The sequence below is a fragment of the Aphelocoma coerulescens genome, chromosome 3, assembly GCF_041296385.1.
Source record: "Aphelocoma coerulescens isolate FSJ_1873_10779 chromosome 3, UR_Acoe_1.0, whole genome shotgun sequence".
NCBI classification, from domain to species: domain Eukaryota; kingdom Metazoa; phylum Chordata; class Aves; order Passeriformes; family Corvidae; genus Aphelocoma; species Aphelocoma coerulescens.
In genome coordinates, this window is record NC_091016.1 from 3825553 (window position 1) to 3845474 (window position 19922).

At 41.1% G+C, this 19922-nt stretch overlaps 1 protein-coding gene across 6 annotated transcripts in view; it reads left to right on the forward strand.

Annotated features, from left to right (window-relative positions):
• The first annotated feature begins 202 nt into the window (after positions 1-202).
• Positions 203-19922, forward strand: part of VRK2 (VRK serine/threonine kinase 2) — a 40288-nt gene continuing 20568 nt past the window's right edge. Inside the window, exons 1-8 of one of the 6 annotated variants that reach the window (XM_069008885.1) lie at positions 203-367; positions 785-909; positions 3388-3528; positions 12589-12644; positions 13148-13217; positions 13583-13670; positions 13808-13916; positions 15131-15223. In XM_069008885.1, the coding sequence (XP_068864986.1) occupies positions 3393-3528; positions 12589-12644; positions 13148-13217; positions 13583-13670; positions 13808-13916; positions 15131-15223 (552 nt within the window). In that variant the 5' untranslated portion in view covers positions 203-367; positions 785-909; positions 3388-3392. Of the gene's footprint in view, positions 368-687; positions 910-3076; positions 3251-3387; positions 3529-12588; positions 12645-13147; positions 13218-13582; positions 13671-13807; positions 13917-15130; positions 15224-19922 lie in introns of those variants that run through there. The other 5 variants (XM_069008886.1, XM_069008889.1, XM_069008890.1 and 2 more) reach the window with 5 other exon arrangements.

A 19922-nucleotide genomic window follows, 5' to 3' on the forward strand; every position in this document is an offset into this window, starting at 1 on the left:
CCGTGAAGGGAAATTGCTTGTCATAATTAGGCTGTCCTGGAAAAACCCAAACCCAAATCACAAAACCACCCTCACATGTGTAGTTATTTTGGCCATTCATCCCTTTATCCCCTCCCCAAACTGCTAATCTGTAGAACTGTGAAGAGGCCACTAGGCTTTATTTTACCTGTCTAAATGAAACTCAGTTTTTTGGGAGGGTTGCTAATTGGCTGATGATAAGCAGGGAAAAAGAAAAAAAGCCCCAGCTCCAGTTCAGCCCAACAGGAAAAGAGCATTTCTTAGTCCCACCCACAAAACACGTGGATGTGCTATTTATAGGGCCAAAGGTTCTAGAATTAAGTTCTAATCTGCTTAGAGTTTTTCTTAGGTAAAGCTTTTGGTCTTCATTAATTTTTAAAAATATGTGTGTGTGAATTTTGTCCTTTAAAGTGTCTGAAACCAAGTGATAAAAAAATTGCTGGTGACATTTACACACTTCTTTTGGGGGCCTACTATTTATGGTTGTTTATTAATATTTATTAACATCTGGATTTAAAGTATAAACTCATTCTTCAGGAGTGGCCTGGTGTGTGCAAGAACTCCTCTTTTTAGTAGGGGTTTTTTTTGTATGAGTCATATGACTAGTTTCTCTTACCTTCCTGAGTGGTTGTCTTTCAGGGTTTTAACTCTTTAAATGATTGCCAAAAGCTTGAAAATCTTTAACTTTGCATCTATTCTCTCATAAAAAAAAAAAATCCAAACAAAACAACCACACAAACCCACAGGTATTTTCCATGACTTGTAGGAGATAAGCCTTAAACCCTCCCATAACACAGAATAATGTTAAATTGCCCAAGTTGGGATAGAGTGGCAAGATATTAAGGATGGCTCAGACTTGGGATACTCTTGGACCTGAATGAAGTTGAAATGGTAAAGTTGCTTTTTTTTGTTTTTTTTTTTATTAGCACAAGGAAACTTTCATTTAAAAACCGAGGATCTTAAACCCCGGTTCCCTCTGCAGGTGTCTGTGTTGCAGGAGTCAAAGGGATATGTAATGTAGCCCGATTTATTTTCAAAACCAGTAACCGATTGCATTTTGTGGCTGTATTCATTAAAAGGTGCTTGTGCATCTATTTTTACTTTTAGTTTGGCTATTAGATTGTAATGGCTATTTTTGAAATAGCATTTTCCTGATTACTTTATTATTCCTCAGAACTCCATGAACTTGTTCTCTTTTTTGTGATCTTGTCTTTGCTCATGAATAAAATGTGTGAAATGAGGTCAAAACAACTCATATTTATGAGCTGCAAAGTTTTGCATTGAACCCCAGCCTTTAATGAGATCAGTGTATCCCACTAACTTCCTGATGTTAAAGTATTCTCAGTGGTTTTGTGGGGACAAAAAGGGGCTCCAGTTCTTACATAATTGAAAACAAAACAAAAATATGAATATGTAATCTGTTTTGTTCCTTTAGGATCATGTCTTTTACTATTTATTCATACTTAACCTGTTTGGTTTCTTTTTTCCTCCCCAAATCATCTGATTTGTTTCACTTTCTTATTCTGGTGAAACTTTGTGGGCAGGGAAAGAGCTTGGAAGCAGGAAGCCCTTTGATCATGCTTTCATTTCAGTTTAATCATGTGGATACCTCTTTGCAACAGCTGAGCAAAAAAGTTTTCTCCTTAAACTGCCTTTGATTCCCAGGCAACAGTTTAGAGGTAACTTTCTTCTGGAAAGATCCTTTACCCAGGTAACACATAACACTTGATAATGGTGATGGTTTCTTCGATGCTGAACTGGGCATCTGTGGCTGCCTTCTTAAATAAACCAAACAACCCCAACACCACCCTCCTACAGTCTGTTTTGACAACTGTTGCAAAGGGGAAAAACTCTACGAAATGCTTTATGGAAATTTTGACTTTGGTCCCTTTATGGCTGAGCTGTCTGCTGGCAATTCTTCAGCTGGTCTTTTCAGTAATGATAAAACCACAGAGCCTGCAAGGCTGATGAAGCAGAAAGGGTTCTTACATAAAGGCTTCATTTACTTATGGCAATACAAGCTTTGCAGTCGTAATCTGTGTTACTACTGTTAAGTTCACTTGCAAATTATGTGGTTGCTGATGTTTTGGGTTTTGTTTTTCTTTTAAAAAAGGGGTAAGTACTTTTTTTTTTTTTAAATGGGCTTAAACTTTTAAGTTTTATACCCCCTTTTTTGGAAAAGGGCTTGTAGTCATGACGTTGTGGTCCCCAGGGAGCTCTGCCTAGGTGTTTTGTACCTGGGTGAACAGACCCTATTGATAAAGCAAAGCTTGCATAAAATGGTGGCTTGTGATCAAAGCTGTGCCCTGGGATCCTAGGAAATTAAAACTCACCTCACAGCGTCCTTCACTGCCAATTTACAAGGTGATGAGGCTGATTAGCTCTTGGGTCAGCTGCATCTCTCGTCTGTCCCTGCCTGGAACCAGCCTGAGGTGGCCATAGCCTCTTCTGCTGTGCTGTTTTGGGGCGAGTACCTGTGTTTCTTGGTGGAAATTGTTACTTTTGACTTCTGCCAGGAAGATCCTGAGGGAAAACCGAAGTGGCCTGACTGAGGCGTGGCACCATGACAGCTCTGTGACTTTGCTGCACCTCCTGAAAGTGCCTGCTGCGCCCCAAATCCTGTCAGCTGAGATTTTCTTTTTTACCTCAGGCAGGAGACCGTCTGGTCTCCTACTTCTCTATGCACTAAATAATTTTTAAAAGTTCCTCCCTTGCGAAGCGCAGCCTCAGAAGCGGGAGAGCGGGAACACCTGGGGCTGAGGCAGCTTCGCGGACGCCATCTCCCCCTGCTCTTCCGTCCCTCATGATCTCCCTGCTCCATCTCCCTCCTCCTCCTCCGTTCTCCGTAATCTCCCTGCTCCTCCGTCTCCCCTCTCCCCGCCCCCGAAGCGAGGAGCCGGAGCGCCCGAGACACAGCGACTTTCCGGGTGCCATCTTCCCGCTACGCGCCCCTGAGGGCGGGCGGTGGCGGCGGCGCCTCAGGGCGGGGCTGAGGGGAGGCGGGAAAGGGCGCGCGCCCCGCCCCCCCCCCCCCCCCCGCGCTGAGGGCCGTGAGGAGGCGGCGGCCGCGGGAGTCCCGTGTGGCGGCCCTGCCCCGGTTCCCGCCCCGGGTTTCCCCGCGGGAAGACGGCGTCCAGCCACGCTCTCCGCCTCCTCCTCCTGCTGCTGCGGAAGTGCCCGGCTGGGAAGTTTGCGGCCGGCGGCGGGGGGAGGCCGAGGGGGCTCTGTGGAGGTGGGTGAGGGGGAGCGGCCTGAGGGGCATCGCCCCGTCCCTGTTCCGTGCTGGTGGGCAAAGCACGTAGAGGGGTATTGTACCTGCCGGTAACTATTTTTCAACAAACTTTCTCTTTCGTTTTCCGCTCGCTCAAGGTACGATGCCGCCCAAAGGTCCCGGCAGAGGCAAGCTGCCAGTCCCGCTCCCTAAAGACATGATCCTGAAAGACACCGAAGGAAAAACCTGGAGGCTGGGCAGTCAGATCGGCCAGGGAGGATTTGGCTTGATCTATTTAGGTAAAATACCGCTGATAATTAAGAGGGTGACTTGCAAATTGCTTTGTAACTTTCTGAGCTGGACAGGGCAGTAACTTTAAAAAAAGTTGCTCTTGTTTACATGCCGGTGGTGATCCTTGTCCAGGAGTGGTTTTCTGAGCTGGTGTTCCCGTTCCATTCCTGCTCACGATGCAGCGTGTTCTCCATGGCTTGTCCAGCTCATTTTGCTGGATACTAATGCACTTTTCTGTGGATCTTGAGTGGGGTAACCAAGGTGCCACTGTGTCAAAGACCACCGAAGAGCACTGCTAGGTGATGCTTTTCAAAGGAAAAGTGCTTTTCTTAGCCACGGTTTTGGCCTTATGCCAGCCTAATGCTCTGTAGCCCTCTTTCAGTTTCTGGTTATTGTAAGTATTATTTTCTGGCCAAGAGTAAATCCGTTTTCATCCAGGAAATGAAACAGTAACAATACTTAGCTGGGTGCTGCCTCTGAATTCACATCTTTTCAGCAGAGGTGGAAGTGGTGTTCTGTATTTGCTCTGGCCTAGATAAGTTTCTGTGTTTCCTTCAAAAGAAACTGCTGCATTTCAGTCAGTTTGTGCTCTGTGAGGAGTGAATAGTTCTGAAAGGCAGTTTGTAAAGCATTCTGGGTCACTGCAGAGGGTGTAATGTATGTTAGTGTTGCTGGGCTCTGTGAAAGAGCAAATCCTGTGTTCAAGGCAATATTATGAGCTTGGGTGGTTTGGTTTTTCTTTTTTTCATGGCACAAAGTGTCTGGTTGGAACTAAACTGAGCTTGTATTGAGGAGTAAAGAATTAGCTAGAAGCAGTTTACTACATTGTCTCTGGAGCCTAACATGATCTTTTTAAGTTAGAATAGTATTAACTCTGTTTGGAATATTAAGGCTTAAAACTTAATAAGCAAGTTGTTCCTATACACAGACCAGCTTCCTTTGATGCAGAAATCAGCTATACATCCAGTAGCAGTACATCCAAGAGCTTCCTGTAGTGAAGTTTCTGGTTTGGTTTTCTCTGGAATTTCAGTAGTTCACGCTATTCCTCACTGCTCTGCAGACAGAACCAGTGGCAATGATAGGGGTTTCAGCTAACTGCAGATACAAGGGAGTGGAAGGGTAGGACATGTATTGGAGTATTTACCTTCTTTTTCCTTTTGATATATCTTAGTATTATGATAGATCTTTTTGATATATCTTATTACCTTATTATGAACCATTAGTTGGTTACATTTGAGAGATGCTGTGTGTTGGGCACATGAGAGATGTTACCATGAGAAAGTAGACCTTAGCATGAGCTAAAAAGTGAAGGTGTCTCTGGGTACTGCCATTCAAAGGACAGGAAGATGGGAACCTGTAGAAGTCTGCCACAGACAGAAGGGTGTGAGGGAGCTGGGAATGGAGTGCAGAAAGCAAGGCTGTAGTGGGTGTAGCTCTCCAAGTGTAAGACAAGTAATGTTGTGTTCCTGAATCACTCAGAATATAGCTCTGTCATTTCCTGCTGCAGCCAAATCACACTGGACCTTGAGGGTGGTTTAGTATGTGGGATTCAGGCAGTTCCATGCAGATTTGAGTTTTCTGCCTGATCACAGAGACCACCAAGGTGGTTTCTTATATTGAGGTGTTTGTTGCAGTTTGGCTCCCACTGAACTGAGGTGGAGAGCAGTCAGTGGATTAGAATGAGAATACAATCAGGGACTGTTGGTGTTGCTATTCTGTGTTTTTTTGTAAGTGACAGCATGGCTGAGGAAAGGCAGCTGCCACTTTTGTAGTGGTATTTGTGTGTTCATTTAATCCCTTCTTTCAGGAGGAACAGTGAATGCTACCTGCAGCACTGAACTGAAGGCTCAATTCCCCTTGTATCTCATCAATTAAAGAGAAAAGGGACATTTATCCCTAAGTATTGACACTGAAGCTTGCTTTTTTTTTGTCCACCTCTTGATCTCTGGTGTATTTATATTCAGCAGTTTTTTGGGGGCTTGATGCTACAAAATTCAGCTGTCTTTGAGAACCAAGGGGAGTGAAGTAGATGACAAATTTTTGTGATTAAGGTACAGGTGCTTGGAGACACCCATTTTCTCTGAGCTGTTCAGACTTGTTTTTAGAACATCCAGAAAAAGGTGTGAGAGGACCACTGACTTTCAGAGAGGAGCTCACCCAGAAAGAGCTGTAGAGGGGTGGGAGACAGGAGAGTGGAGACAGGTTCGATTGCCTACCAGGTATGAAGAGCACAGCCCTTTTATGAAAGTAAAGGTTAACTTTGCCAGCTATATCTTTTAATAAGTATTTTTACAGTAGCAGTGTAAAGATTTTGATGTGGTTGTTATAGCTTAATTTCCCATTAAGGGTATTCCATACTCCATTAATCTATAACAATGTTCTTGAGAAATTTTACGGCATCTCTGCAAAATGTATTTACTAGGGGTGCATTTTGTGGAAGAAGGTTCTGTTCACTAAATCAAAGCTGCTGAAAGCCATTTACTGACCCTGAGTCCTGGGATGCAAATATAGGGCTTCTGAACTTCTAATTATGTGCATGAAAGTTACCACCATCTTCATGTTCTGTCCTGCCTCACAAATGCTTTCCCTTGTTTTCTGATTATTCTTACTCTTTCCAATCTGTGCCAACTTATTTACTTCTTTGTTGACTTGTTCCTTCCTTTGCCTTTTCACTTTGATCTCAGCCAGGGCAAATCCAGCAGCAGAAAGCTTGCAAACACTGATTCCTCCCAGCTAAGGAGAAAAGTCACAGAAGCCCTGTAGAGATGTCCTCTCAAGCACTGTTTTTGCCATAGCAAGAGCAATGTGGCTCATAAATAGGAATTAACTATGCTATTGTACATTGGAAGTTTTATTTTTGTGTTACTGGTGCTGATTTGCTCTCAGGCACCTCAGGTAGAGCTGTTATCCCTTTGAGAAGGGGAGCAGAATGAAGAGCAGCTGAGGAAGGCTGTAACATTGGTGGTCTCACAACTGGTTTGTAGCCCTGTGGAGAACAGTGGAAAATGAACCAAGAGTTGAGGAGCCTTACGTTCTCTCATTTTTCTCTCGGATCACAGCCAGTAATTAACACCAAGCTTTATATAAATCATTCTCTAGTCCTGCTGCAAGCACTCTATTAATGTACAATTTGGACTGAAAATTTAAATGCAGAAAGGTCACACAATGTTTTGTTAAGATTCCTCTGTCACAGTGAAAACTGCTACATACAGCACTATCTACTTGCTGGCTTCTTTCTCATGGAAAGGGATGGTTCTGAAAAAAATAAATTTTTTTACATCTACATACAAATGTTTGTTAGATGGTGTCTTTTACAATAGAACTTAGGACGTTGTAAATGTGTTTTAATTTTATGAAGCTCAGGAAAGTAAGTATTGATAAAGTTGTCATTGAATTCTGCCCTGCTTGGGGATCAGCATAGCCAGTGCACTATCCTTTTGAATTTTTCCTCACATTTTCAAGGAAGAGGGAAAGAATTTCTTCCTGAGCAGTAAATAGTGATTAAATGGGTGAATATTGTCTTTTAATACTAGCAGTACAGTGAGCCCTGCTACTGGTGGAGGTAAGGACGAAGTCTGGTGTGGCCTGTTCTTTTAAGCTTGGATCATAGTGCAATCTAATTGTTGGTATTCAGGGAATCAGGCTGAGGTGTGAAAAAGAGTTAGTTTCTGTTTCAGACTAATTTTTATAGATAATTCGTGTAGTTGTGAGCAGGGGGGTACCTGTGTTAAGGGAAGAGAAGCATTGATGGAAGCACACTTGGTCCTACTGTTCATTCCTTGGTTTGCTTAGGAATCTGCTTTAGCAATTGGTTCTGGAGAAACAAAGTCCTCCAGGAGTTGCTTAAATTAAAATAATGCAGCAAATGAATTAAAAATGCAGTAAAATGATACTGAAATATAAATACAGCATGATTTTTATTAGTTCAATGGAAAGAAGAATTTTAATTAAGGAAGCCCTATAAGTAAAAGCACTAGCAGGTAACTCAGGGTAGGGATGGATTTTCCTTAACTTCAAGATGTTAAAATGCGTTGTACTTGAAGGTGAGTGAACCTTAGAGTGAAAATAAATTTGTTGGTAGACAAACACCGCTTCAGGAGGGGTCTTTTTGTCTAGTCACTGACATTAAACTGTACAAATAGAGATACTGCAAGCACCCTGTTTGTAGGCAAACTAAATTTTATGTTTAGCCTGATTTTGCTACTCAGAGGTTACTTAGGGCTGACAGCATGGTACAGGATCTGCACCATCAGTCAAAGAGAAAATACTCCTTACCTTTACTAGTTCTTGCTGATGAGTGTTTCCTCTGCAATCCTCCCCCTTTCTTTTTTGGTCCTCTGTAAGCTGAAAGTCTTAACTTGGAAAGTGTAATTCACTTTTGCACAGTAGTCTAAAGCCTGTTAAAAAGCCTGCAGAGATCATTACTGTTACACTGTAGAGTTGTGCCACATCATATGTTGGGGATTCTTTTTCCATATATTCTGAGTAGTGCTGGGGGTCGGGAGAGCAGTTCAGATTGATTGAATTTATTTTTTATTTATTTTCAGTGGGGGATGTAGGAGGAGCTTTGGAGGACGGCTAAGGTACCTATTGCCTTGCAGAGGGCACTCCTTCAGTTGTCTTTGGCACCTGTACCCTACTGAAACTGGCATTGTATCTTCTAAGTGGGCACCATGTCAGACCAGCAGATGGGCTGCAGCAGAATCTTGCCAGAAAACAGTTTGTGCATCAAGTTTTAAATATTAGAGGCCTGGGCTCCCATCTGAGAGTGCTGTAAGAGCAGGCCATGCAAAGCTTTTCTGCCTGAGGTTAAAGGATGTGTCATCCTTATTCCAGCTTAGAGTAATTAACTTTGAAAGTCAAACAATTGGTTTCCATTGCTGTGGAATACAAAAACTTTGGCTCTGGTGAGCCAAGATTAAGGTTTCACGAAAACATGAGTAAGAAATGTAGTGAAATTTCCTACCTGCTCTTAAGTTGGAGGCATTTGGAGTTACCTGCAAAACAGTGGAGCAGTTGAACACTATTTTGTCCCAAAATCAGTTTGGCTTGGTCTTGTGGAAGATGGGCCTTTTGGAGGGTTATGTACCTGTTACCTGTATAAACCCCCTATACATTCTTAGAGCTACTTGGAAGAAGAATCTAGAATAAAACTTGTTCAAATATACTGCTCAGAAAAGTCTGTCCAGGAAATGATGCTGCATCTATAAAGTAATAGAAGCAGATTGTCCTTTGGCTGCATTAAAAGTGGAGTGTGAACACCCTTCAAACACTGAATGTTTCAGTTTTTGGGAAATAATTGGATATTGCAGTGGGAGGGGGAGGCAATGTGCTTTGTTTGCCTGTAAACATTTGCCTTAGCACCTTCCTGATGCAGGCTGAAGCTGTGTTTAATAGCAAATGCTACTTTTTATTTACTTGTGTACATTTTGTTTTCAGTAATTCTGTTGCTGCAGCTTGGATCCTTTTTTTATTGTTAGATGCTCTGAGCAGCATTTCTCCCATTTGTTACCCATTGTATTTAACAGGTCTTGCCTTCACTTAAACAGGGTCAGAACTTTTCCAGCTTTTTTTATAGGTAGCCTGTGACCTCAAAAATGTGATATTTTTGAGATTAGTTTTGATTTCTGCAAAAACTAAGTTGATATATCACTCTTCAGGATTAGCTAATGAGTGGAACAAAGCAAAAATAAAATTGTAGCAACTAAAGAACTTCTGAAAATACTTTTATTCATGTTTTCCAAACAAATATATCCTCAAAATATCCAGCAGTGGCAAAGACACCAGCTGTGGACAGGAGCAGGGATGTTCTCCCAAACTGCCAAATTAATGCTGTTTTCTTTTCCACTGTGTAAACTTTGTCAACAAAACTGGTTCTGTGAGAGCCATTGAAAATATTTCACCATATTCCAAATGTGGCTGCCACAAATTAACTGCTAAAACTACAACAAGCACGTTTGAACTGGCAAAGGGAATTGGCACATTCCTCTGTCAGGCTGCAGTTGTGCTGTGTGGTTGTAGGAAATGGCAGTTCAGCCATAAACACCCTTTTGTTACCATAGCTTGTTAACGTTTAGAGAGCTCCTTTAATTAAAGTGGTGGCACTCAGCAACAAAAGGGATGAAATTCATGGTTAAAGTGGATGATAAGTCCATAACTGCTGTGCTGGGTGAAACCAGGGAATTCTGGACGTGGTGAGGTAAGTTACTTGTGCAGGCACCGCACTTGGAAATTATGGCCTAGGTTGTGAATCTTACTGCACTGCTTCCTTTCAGAGGGCAGTTTGAAGCTGTGTGCTCCTCACTGGTATGGTAGCTGTGACTGTGGGATGAAGGGGAGGAAGGGAAAGCAGAGCTGTGCCCTTTGCCCTCTGCAAATGTTCTGTGAGACTCCTCTTTGCATGAGGTGAAAACTGCCACAGCCTGCTCCACAGCTTCATCCTGCACCAGTGCTCCCAGTTATGCAGACAATGGTTTTGGTTGTGTGCCTGCATCAACACCCCCCTCCCCAAATGTCAGGAGCTGTGCATCTCTAGTTGGTAAAAGCAGCATAACCTGGGAACTCATACCCTTGTTATGCAATTATAAGGTTTTTTGCAAACATAATCTCGCCATATAGTGCTCCTGGTACTCTCTGTGAGTACTTATCTGCCATCAGAGACCTCCTGCCTATCAGCAGTGCTCTCCTGCAGAGTCTCTGCTCACTGTCCTGCAGTCTAGCATTTAACTGATTGTAATATTATAAATAGCCATGTGCTACCACACAGAACGAGGCTAGCACATGGCTAATTACGAGTATACAGTAATTAACTATGAGCTAAACTCGCAGGAGAGTATGTGGTGGTGGTCTATGAGGTATGTAATCAGACTGTTTGTTAAACCTTGGGAGCCTTTCCAGTCTGTTAAGTAGCTATACATAGTAATGAGACAATTTTTAAAAAACCATTTATGTTTATTTATGGACAAAAAAATTGTCTGTCTTTTTTCTGAGCTGCGACTGGAGTATTGCTGGTAGAGATCTGAATGGTAATTAAAGTGATGTAACAAAAGGTGCACATACAACTTCTACTTATCTGTATGGATGAGACTGATTGTCCCAGCATTATCTGTGTAAGAAGTTCGTGTTATTCACTGGGACTGATGTGCCTTGTTCCATGTATGTGCCATAAAACTAATACCTTTTCTTCTTCTGTAGACTTGATTGTAACTCGTTTTGTGGGGCACCTGTTTCAGTATCTTGTTGAGCTTTGATTTTTCTCCCTTTTCACTTTGTAACCATTGCCAGTTATGTTTGGGTTTATTTTCCTTCAGGATGTTCTTTCAGTGTGACTCCAAAAGCATCCAAGCCAGCACAGTGTAAGAGCCACAGGGGCGAGCCCTTTTGCTGGGCTACCTCCTGTTATTGCTCTTCTTCATTACCCTGACAGCTGTTCCTGTGTTCCAGATTATCATGAATGAGGCCTCTCTTTATAAAATGTCAAGAAGTCTACAGGGAAGTTAGATCAGACTCTTTCAAATACATTTAAATTTGATACTTCTCTACACCTATCAAGCCCCTCTATTCAGTAACTTGGTATTGAATTACATTTTCTTATCCAGAGGTTCTTTTCAGATCTCTGCTAGTAAAGGGAGCACATAAAATTCTGTTTGGGTAATGTTGTTGAATGCAGTGAAAACATATGGGATGTTCTCCTTTCAACTAATGTCTTCTATTAACACATATTCTATATGTGGCAGAGAAAAATAAAAGACATAAATGCCTGTGCCTTAATTCCCACTTCAGTACAACAATATGGTAAGAATATCAACGTGTACCAAAATTTCCCTTCTAGTAGTTTTGTGTTCTGAATGTGACTGTTACTTGTGTGAGTGTGTGGATAGTTCTTCACACCTTCCAGAGCTACTGTTTTAATATTTTAATTTTATTTTAATGTGTTATTGGCACAGCAGCATTCACATGGGGAAGTGTCAGTGGGGAGCCTGTGGGTGTTTGGGGTATGTACACTGCCAGATTCAACCCAGATGCTGAACAGAATTGAAGGAAGATGGCAGCTGAAGGAGTCTGTTCATTGTAAAAGTATTTTTATGCCCTGACCATCAAAAAAAGTAAGCTTGGATGGTTTGATTAGATCCAAGTTTACTTGATTTTTATTATGTGGATAAAAGTGGTCTATTTTTGTGTGTGCTGATGGTTGAAGTGTTTCACACCTGGACTGTTGTTGGTATTTGATCATTATCAGAAGTTTGAAAGGGACACTTATTTCCTAGGAACTGTATTCTTTTTACCTTTTTTCAGTGATGATTCTGAAAGATGATTTAGTCTCATTAAATTTTAATCCCAGTGTAGCTCCATGTAGCTTCAGTAGTATCAGAGAGAGCTGATAGTTCTCTCAGGGTCAGAAGAAAATAGGATTGCATTGTCTGTGCACAGAGGTTCTGTCTCCTGGGCTGTAATTGGCACATGTGGTCAATTATTGTTTTGAAATCTCTACCTGCACTGAGAGGCACAATCCCTCAGCTCCCCTTTAGGCAGGTGGTGGCTGTGCTATCCCTAACTTAGGCCCGTGTCTAAATAGTGCCAGAATAGAAATCAAGTTCTAGGGACAAATTAATTGTAATAGAGGAAAGCAGACAATCCTGTCTAGAGGCATAATGTAGGTCAGAACTTTAAAGTGGTGTCTTTGTCACGACAGTAGATTGACAGCAACCAAATACAGTGGTTTTCCAATTGGCTGGAATGACTTAAACAGTGTCTGTCCTAATGGAATAGCTCATTGTGGTGCAAACGTGCACTGAGGACATCCTGCTTACTCCTTAATGAACGTGCAGGGGGAGGCTTCTGAAAACGTGGCTTAAAATTGCTTCTCTGCTTGTTGATTAAAACTTCTGTGTGTTGCTTTTGTTTTATATTTCTTTGAGCTTGGCGAAGCTCTGACCTTTAAAAGCAGGAATTCAGACTATCTTTTGTTGTGTATTTTTTGGTTGCCTGACTCAGTGTTAACACAGTCTTTATTTGCAATTACATTTTGTTGCATACAGCTTGATCTCCATGTCTTTGTTCCTTTGCAGCATCCCCTCAAACTCAGGTTCCTGTAGAAGATGATGCAGTGCACGTCATTAAAGTGGTAACGTGTCGATCTCATTTCTAAATTATTGACTTGCATGCAGTTCTTCCTCTAAATTATCTATCCTTATTTTCAGCATTGGGTCTCTATTGCATGCTTGTGGCTTTTGGTTATTTGGGTTTTTTATATCCTTTCCCTGCTTGGGGGTATATTTGGCATTTCCATGACACAGTATTTCCTTGACTTGATTTTTCCCTTGATTACAGCCCCCCAACAGTTTAGTAAGGAAAATTAGACTATGACCTGAAACACACCTGGTCTATGATATTTCTGAAAATAGTGTCTTAAATAGTATCTGAAAGAATCTGTGTTGTTTATGAAAATGCATTGCCAAACAACTTTTCTTTTTAGCTACTTACTAAAATTAAATTTCAGGTGACATGGGATATGTGAGATGGGGGAAAAAAGGGTTTCATTCTCTTGGTATTTCTTACATGCTTTTCTTAAGAAACTGTTGTCTTTCAATGCCTTTTATGATACCAGTTTTATTTCTTTCTCAACAGGAATATCTTGAAAATGGCCCCTTATTTTCTGAGCTGAAGTTTTACCAGAGGGCTGCAAAACAAGAGCATAGTAAGTAATGTCTCAACTCTGATTCAGGTAGATATAAGGACAAGTTTGGGTTTAACTACTTCTGTTAAGAACTGCTGCTTTAGAGCTTGAAAGCCAGCTCATTTATATACCCTGAACCAGTCCCAGTTGGTGCTGTGGTAATTCTGGATAGCTGTAGGATAGGTTTTGTTACTTGGGTGTTGTCCTTGTCCTTCCTGATCAGAAGGCAGAACAGAAGCCAAACAGCCAGAACAGGGCCACATTTATTGTGTGCACAGCAATGAATGGACTCCAGAGACAGGCCAGCCTTAGGACAGAGAAGACACCCCAGACCTGGAGTTCTCAGCTGCCTTTAACCCAATGTTATGTTCTTCTTACTATTACAGTAAGAAAATGGATGAATCTCAAAAAAATAAGATGTTTAGGAATTCCAGTGTTTTGGGGATCAGGCCTGGCTGAGTACAAGGGAAAAAGGTAATAAGATGAATGGTAATTAAGCCTCAGTTTGACTGATGACCCATTTTCAAAAATGGAGATGAAGTCCTTTCAATCTGACACAAACTTGCAGTCATGTCTTAAAGGATTTCTCCCTTTTCCATCTTTCCTGATAGCTACAGGTTCATGGTCATGGAGAGACTGGGGCAAGACCTTCAAAGAATCTTTGAAGATTGTGGAAGCAGATTTAAGAAGGAGATTGTTCTGCAACTTGGGGCACGAATGGTACGCACAGAGAGAGGAAATTACTGTGGCTCAAATTTGCAGAGTTCACCTAGAGAATTATCTTGCTAATACATCCTTTAGGTGGCTGCTGAGTTTAGAATTAAACATGTGTAAATGCTATGTATTTTCTTACTTCTCTGGGGTTTTTTTAGAAAAAAAAAGTACTGAGACCCCCTACAGACTGAAATTTGGTCAAACCAATTCTTTTCCTAATAGGTTAAAACACAGACCATCCACTTCAACGTGTGTGTCTAGACTGAGATGCGTAAGCCTATTCTCATGTTTCAACATGTATTGATTTTTTTTTTCCAGTGTCTGAAGGGTATTGTATTAGACATCCATATTTGTCAAAGTTCACAACTGCATGCCTGAATGCCAAATTTTCAGTGTGTTTGCTGAACACACTGATCATACAGGCCAGGATTTAGCCAGTCTGCAAATACCAGTTTTGCTTTCAAATGGGTGTAGACTGGCACATTCCAACAGAAGATTACATATGTGCTCCTTTGTAACATGTTTTGTGTTGTGAAATACTGCTATTGCTGAGCAGAGGTACACAGAAAATGGAGTGAGGCAATGGTCTTTAAGTTCTAATGGTCTTCTTTAAGGGAAGAGGAACTCTTAGACTGGATGCATCCAAAGCATCCTTTTAACCTAAACAATATTTTTTAAAAGTGAAGGGCTTTCATAGTCACATAATTGATAAACTTGTAATGCTCTTTGTGCTCTCCAAAAGTCAGGATTGGGTTGTTGTTTGTATGAGTTGCCAAGTGCAGATGTTTTTTTTACTAATAATTAGAGCTATTTGTGCCTCAGTAAGGAGGGAGGTGTTGATGCAGGGGGGTTGTGACATGAAATGCATGCCATGTAATAACTGGCTGGATTAAATTTATGCCAAACCTTTAGAACTGATTGAGTCTGATTTTTCTAAGTGTTTCTTGGTGTTTTCATCATCTCCTCTGGTGTTTATAAAGTACTGGTTTCGTTTTTGCTCTGTGATTTAGAAGCTGGTACTCATAGGCACTTACACAGGGATGTCTCATGCAAAGTATGGCTTGTTTATGCTTTGCCATCATTAGTCCAAGCCAAATGTGTCAGCTCAGTCTGTGTAGCCCTTGATTCCCCTGTCCAACTGAGAAATGTTTGGTAGCAGGGTTAGGGGCAGAATGGAGAAGATGATGTTGTTTTCTGCTCTGTTCTAAACTCTTTCCTAGTTGGATACTTTGGAATACATACATGAAAATGAATATGTCCATGGTGACATTAAAGCAGCAAATCTTCTTCTGGGCTACAGCAATCCACACGAGGTAAGTGTGTTTGCTTATCTGCACTTCTACTCTACTGTGTTTATAACCATTGAAAAGTTTTGAGTTGCTTATGTTCTGCTGCAGCAATCCACATATTAAAAGGAGTTTATGCATGAGCATTCACATCCCCTCACAACCGATCTGAGAGTGGCTCTGTGGAGCTTAAGGGCTGAGAAAGAAGCAGGACAAAGCTGTGCTTTGCTGGCTCTCCCTGTGTTCTGCTGACTGGGATACTGGTATGGATGGGTAAACTAATGAAGAGGACCTAATTGCTGCTCTAGGTTATGCCAGTTAAAAGGTATCAGTAAAGATTAGGGATGAGCCCCATTGTATTTTCATTCTTGGAAGTTCTAGATTTCTAGTATTGCCTTGAATTGTTTCCATGCCCTTACTCTCGTGTCCTGCTCATTGTAGTGGATAAAACAGGTAAGTAGGATTAAAGTTGCTGTTCTCTGAAGCCAGCCTTGAAATGGAAGTGCTTGGGTGAAATATTTTGAAACAAATCTTTTGGTCCTGCCACATTCCACATGCTCTTCTGAGGTCTTTTTTTTCTTTCTTCAGGTAATAAAATCTAAGTATGCTTTTTTAATTGGAAAAAAATCCTTTAGGAGAAAAGGACGTCTCCAATTTCACTTAAATATAATTGGCTGTAAGCAATACTTCCTTCAATTGTGGTTTCTCTGCTGCAGTGATAAGCAGATCTTGTGAAGCAGCTTACTGCCATTGGAGGTGAACCATTCAAGTATATATGCTCTTTTTAAAAGCTTCAAGTTAAATGGCTGAGTCAAATTTAACTTGTCAGCTTTCTGAAAGACATCATTTGAAAGCAGCATGGCTGTTTAGGACAACCCTGGGTTTATACAGTGGTAGCAGCTAGTGCTGCACAGTTTATGGTGTTCTGCCGAATCCAGAGGAGGAGGCTCTTTAGAGCCAAGACAATCTGCAACCATTAGCATAACTCAAATGACTTTGCTTTTGGCTTGGCTATTGTGTATTTTTATGACAGCAAGAAATGCTGCAGTTTTTCACATTGCAATCGCTTTGGAAGTGTCCACTTAAGAGTAATCATAAAATGTTCAGACTTGTAGCTGACTTGGCATTGGGCAGATAGCTGGGTGATTTTCTGATTTGTTTCCTGTGTTATTTGTATGAAGATTGTGCTGTACTTGTAATTTGCTTTAATGATAGCAAACTCATTGATGGGTTAGAAGTAAGGTACTTGTGAGTTACTGGATAGATGTTTTAGGGTTTATTAAATAAAAGAAATCAATAGGTAGTCCAGTAGCTCCTAACTCAACAGTACAAAGTGTATGTCACTGCTGGGAGATTTTCTGTAGAATTTTGTTTCAGCAAAGCTTGTCTTCCACTGCAATTATTCTATAAAACATTTTAAAAAGTTCACATTCTAGTTCAGAAGTGCTAATGGGGAGAATTTCTAATATTTGCTTGCATTTCTACGGTATGAGTTAAACTTTCATTCCTGTAAGTGTGAAGTGTTTGTGCCACCTTTCTCTCTCTGCCAACACATTGAATAACTTGATTGTCTTGGTCTTGGTTGTTTTTGTTTTCTTAAAAAGGTAAAATGATCAACCTAATTCCATATATAGGGAGTGAGAGCATCTAGCCTGTTGCAAACTCCAACTCAGGAATACAAGCCCAGGGGCTTCTGTAGCTCCAGGGGGAGTTGGCATAATAAAACTGTCTGACCTAACAAATTCTGTGGTGAAGTTTTTCAAGAATTTTATGCCGGTGGGTTCTTTCTATTTAGGGTCTAGGATTTTAAGAGAAAATAAATTGTAAGCACTCTAGAATTAAAGAAACTTGTTTTTAAAAGAAACCAAAACTCATCTCTTAAAAATAATATATATCTCTACCCAAAATATAATTCCATATTCTGTTGTGATGAAGAGCTATAAACCTCTGTTCAGAAAAGCATGTATACTTTATACTGAACTTTATGGTTTTTGCAACTGCAGAAAACTAGTGACACATTTGCACGTAAGAATACACATCAAAAATTACTAAATGACAGAAAAAATACAATTTCTGCTGCTGGTCTCTCTCTCTCTCTCTCTCTCTCTCTCTCTCTCTCCTGTAAATTAACCTGGTGAATTTATACCACAGCCAATAAATAACAGAGTCCCCTTTTTGAAAGGGTGTGTGGAATCCATACTGCTATCCCCTACTTCCTGTGGCACAGCAGAGAAACAAATAAAGTAAAGGTTCTGTCGCTGTGTGACCTCCAAATGATGGTTAGAAATGGGGAGAAGCTCCCAATTGAGTGACCTCAAAGAGCTGCAGATGTGCTCAGCGGGAGGCAGCGAGGCCATTCCCTGAGTTACAGGTCACAGGATCAATTCTGCAGTCAATGTTTCTGAACACGGACCTGCACAGGGACTGACAAAGCAGCAGTGATGGACTGAGGGGAGTGCACAGCCCATGAATCTCACAGAGGCCTCAAAGGAAACTTGAAGTGATCAGACCTATAAATTACAGGTGAAGCACAGTCTCGGGGCTGTGGAGAGTTAAAGATAATTCGGTGCATGGTTCTAACTGTTTGTATCATGAAGCAGAACAAGCAGCATTGATAGAGACTCTGAAAGAAATTCAAATCTATTCATCTCATTTAAATGGTGATACTATTAAGAGGGACAAGTGGTCACAAGACAAGAGCTTAAAATCTGCATTTTAAATAAATAAGGTTTGGGGGAGCACCTCTTCCACACAATCACCTTGTAGTAGTTTTTCCCCATGGATTCTATGGGCAGACTTGCTGCAGTGTTGCAGACTCAAGTCTGTTTGGGTTTTAAAGCTGTAAATTTTAATTGCATTTACACCTCAGTCCTGGTTTTAAGTGTTTCTTAGACAAGATAGTTACACAGTAGAACACTGACTTGATTATTGGAGATCGAAAAATACAAAATTGTTTCAAAAGATACAGAAATCATGCATTGATCTTATGGGAAAAAGTTGTGTGAAAGCAATTCTGACTTCAAGCTGTTTTTCATTGTGAGATGAATTGTTGTGATTCCTGCCTTTTAGCCCACTGGGACAGACTTGCTGAAGTGCAGATGAATTGAGAAAAATTCAGATATTTTCTGTTCTCCTTCAGGTGTTTTTAGGAAGGCTCCAGTAGGCAGAGATGCCCTGTGCCCCTTCCCCTCTCTCTGTTGGTAACCTGCTTCCCTCCTTCCTTGGCTTTTGTTGTGAAAGATGCTCTGTCAAACTTCACACTTCCTGTCCTGAAATGGACCTCAGTCTGCCCTTATCCTTTTTGTAGTCCAGTGTCCAAGCAAACCTGGCAGCACTCTGGCCATTGGCAACCAATCTGCCTCTTATTAGTAGGTATCAACTTATTTATTTACAGGCATGACATAAGCCTAGGAATGGAAACACAAAGAAAATCACTGTATGGTCATCCTTCCAGCAAGGAATCTCCTGCTCTGTCCTTCAAGACAAAGGAAATACCACAAGAATCCAAAGGACCAGGCTAATAATTGCCCAGCTCAGTGCAATTAAATATCATCATGTGTACAAGTTGTAAGAATTACATGTTTAGCAGATATTTAGCACTTCAGATACCAAGCACTGTGAGGGAGTCATGCACAAAAAGGAAAGAGGATGGCTGAAACTGTGGCTGGCTGCCTGTGCTCACAGGTAATTATTTGTGCCTGTGATAATTCACTTGGCCAAGATGGGCACATTCACATGTGCATGAAATTAAAGGTGAAGACTTCAGAAATCTGGCTCACGGTCTAGACCAAAAGTCTATTAAAAACAGACCATGCCTAGCATTGGAGAGTCTGTGCAGACTGGGATGTGTAAAGAAGAGAAACCTGAACAAAAACAAGAGTTAAAATAAGTAGGTGAGTGGGAAGGAGTGTACAGTGTACCACAGCCAAGCCCAGCTGTTCTGGGCTTATGTCCCTGCTGCTCCTTCATCACCCATGGCACCATTTCTTATTCCAGTGTCTTGTTTGTCTTTATTGCTCTGCTCTGTTTTGTTCTTTTTTTTGTTCTTATTTGTTTTGTTGCTCCTCAGAAAAGAACATGTAGATGAAAACTGCCTTAATTTTTCTCAGTATTCTTTAATATTCATCTGCTTTTCCCCTTCCCTATACCCTTAAAAAATCCACAACAACTATAAACTCTAAATTAGCTACCTCTGCCATATTCTGAGCAAATTTGGAAGGGCATGCAGTGTTACATTATCAAAAAGTGACAACTAGCTATAAAGAACTATATATCTTTTTAATGATGAAAGGGTTATAATGAGAATTGATGAAATGAAATTAATGGTAATTTAAAATAACACAGTCATTCTGATAATGGTTGTGGCAAGGTTGTAACAGTGCATTGCTGGTTTTGTACAAGCTGAAGGGGATTGATTTTCGTTGGTGGCCAAAAGGCTGCTATGTTTGTGGAAAAAATGTGGTGTGAAAATTAGGGAAGTGATACATGGCCCAGCTAGAAACAAGCTGAACTGGGACACTCATGGCCAGCTTTTGAGGAAAAGTGCTGTGATCAGATGTTAGGATCACCCTGCGTGAGTGGCTTTAGAAACAGTTGCTTCTTTATTTCCAGGTCTTTCCATCATCAGTCAGTGCAGGATAACTTAAAGCTGCTTCTCACTTCTAGGGGGTTTTCCATATAAATTGAAAACTGCTCTGCTGATACTGCTGCTGGAGGTATTGTAAGC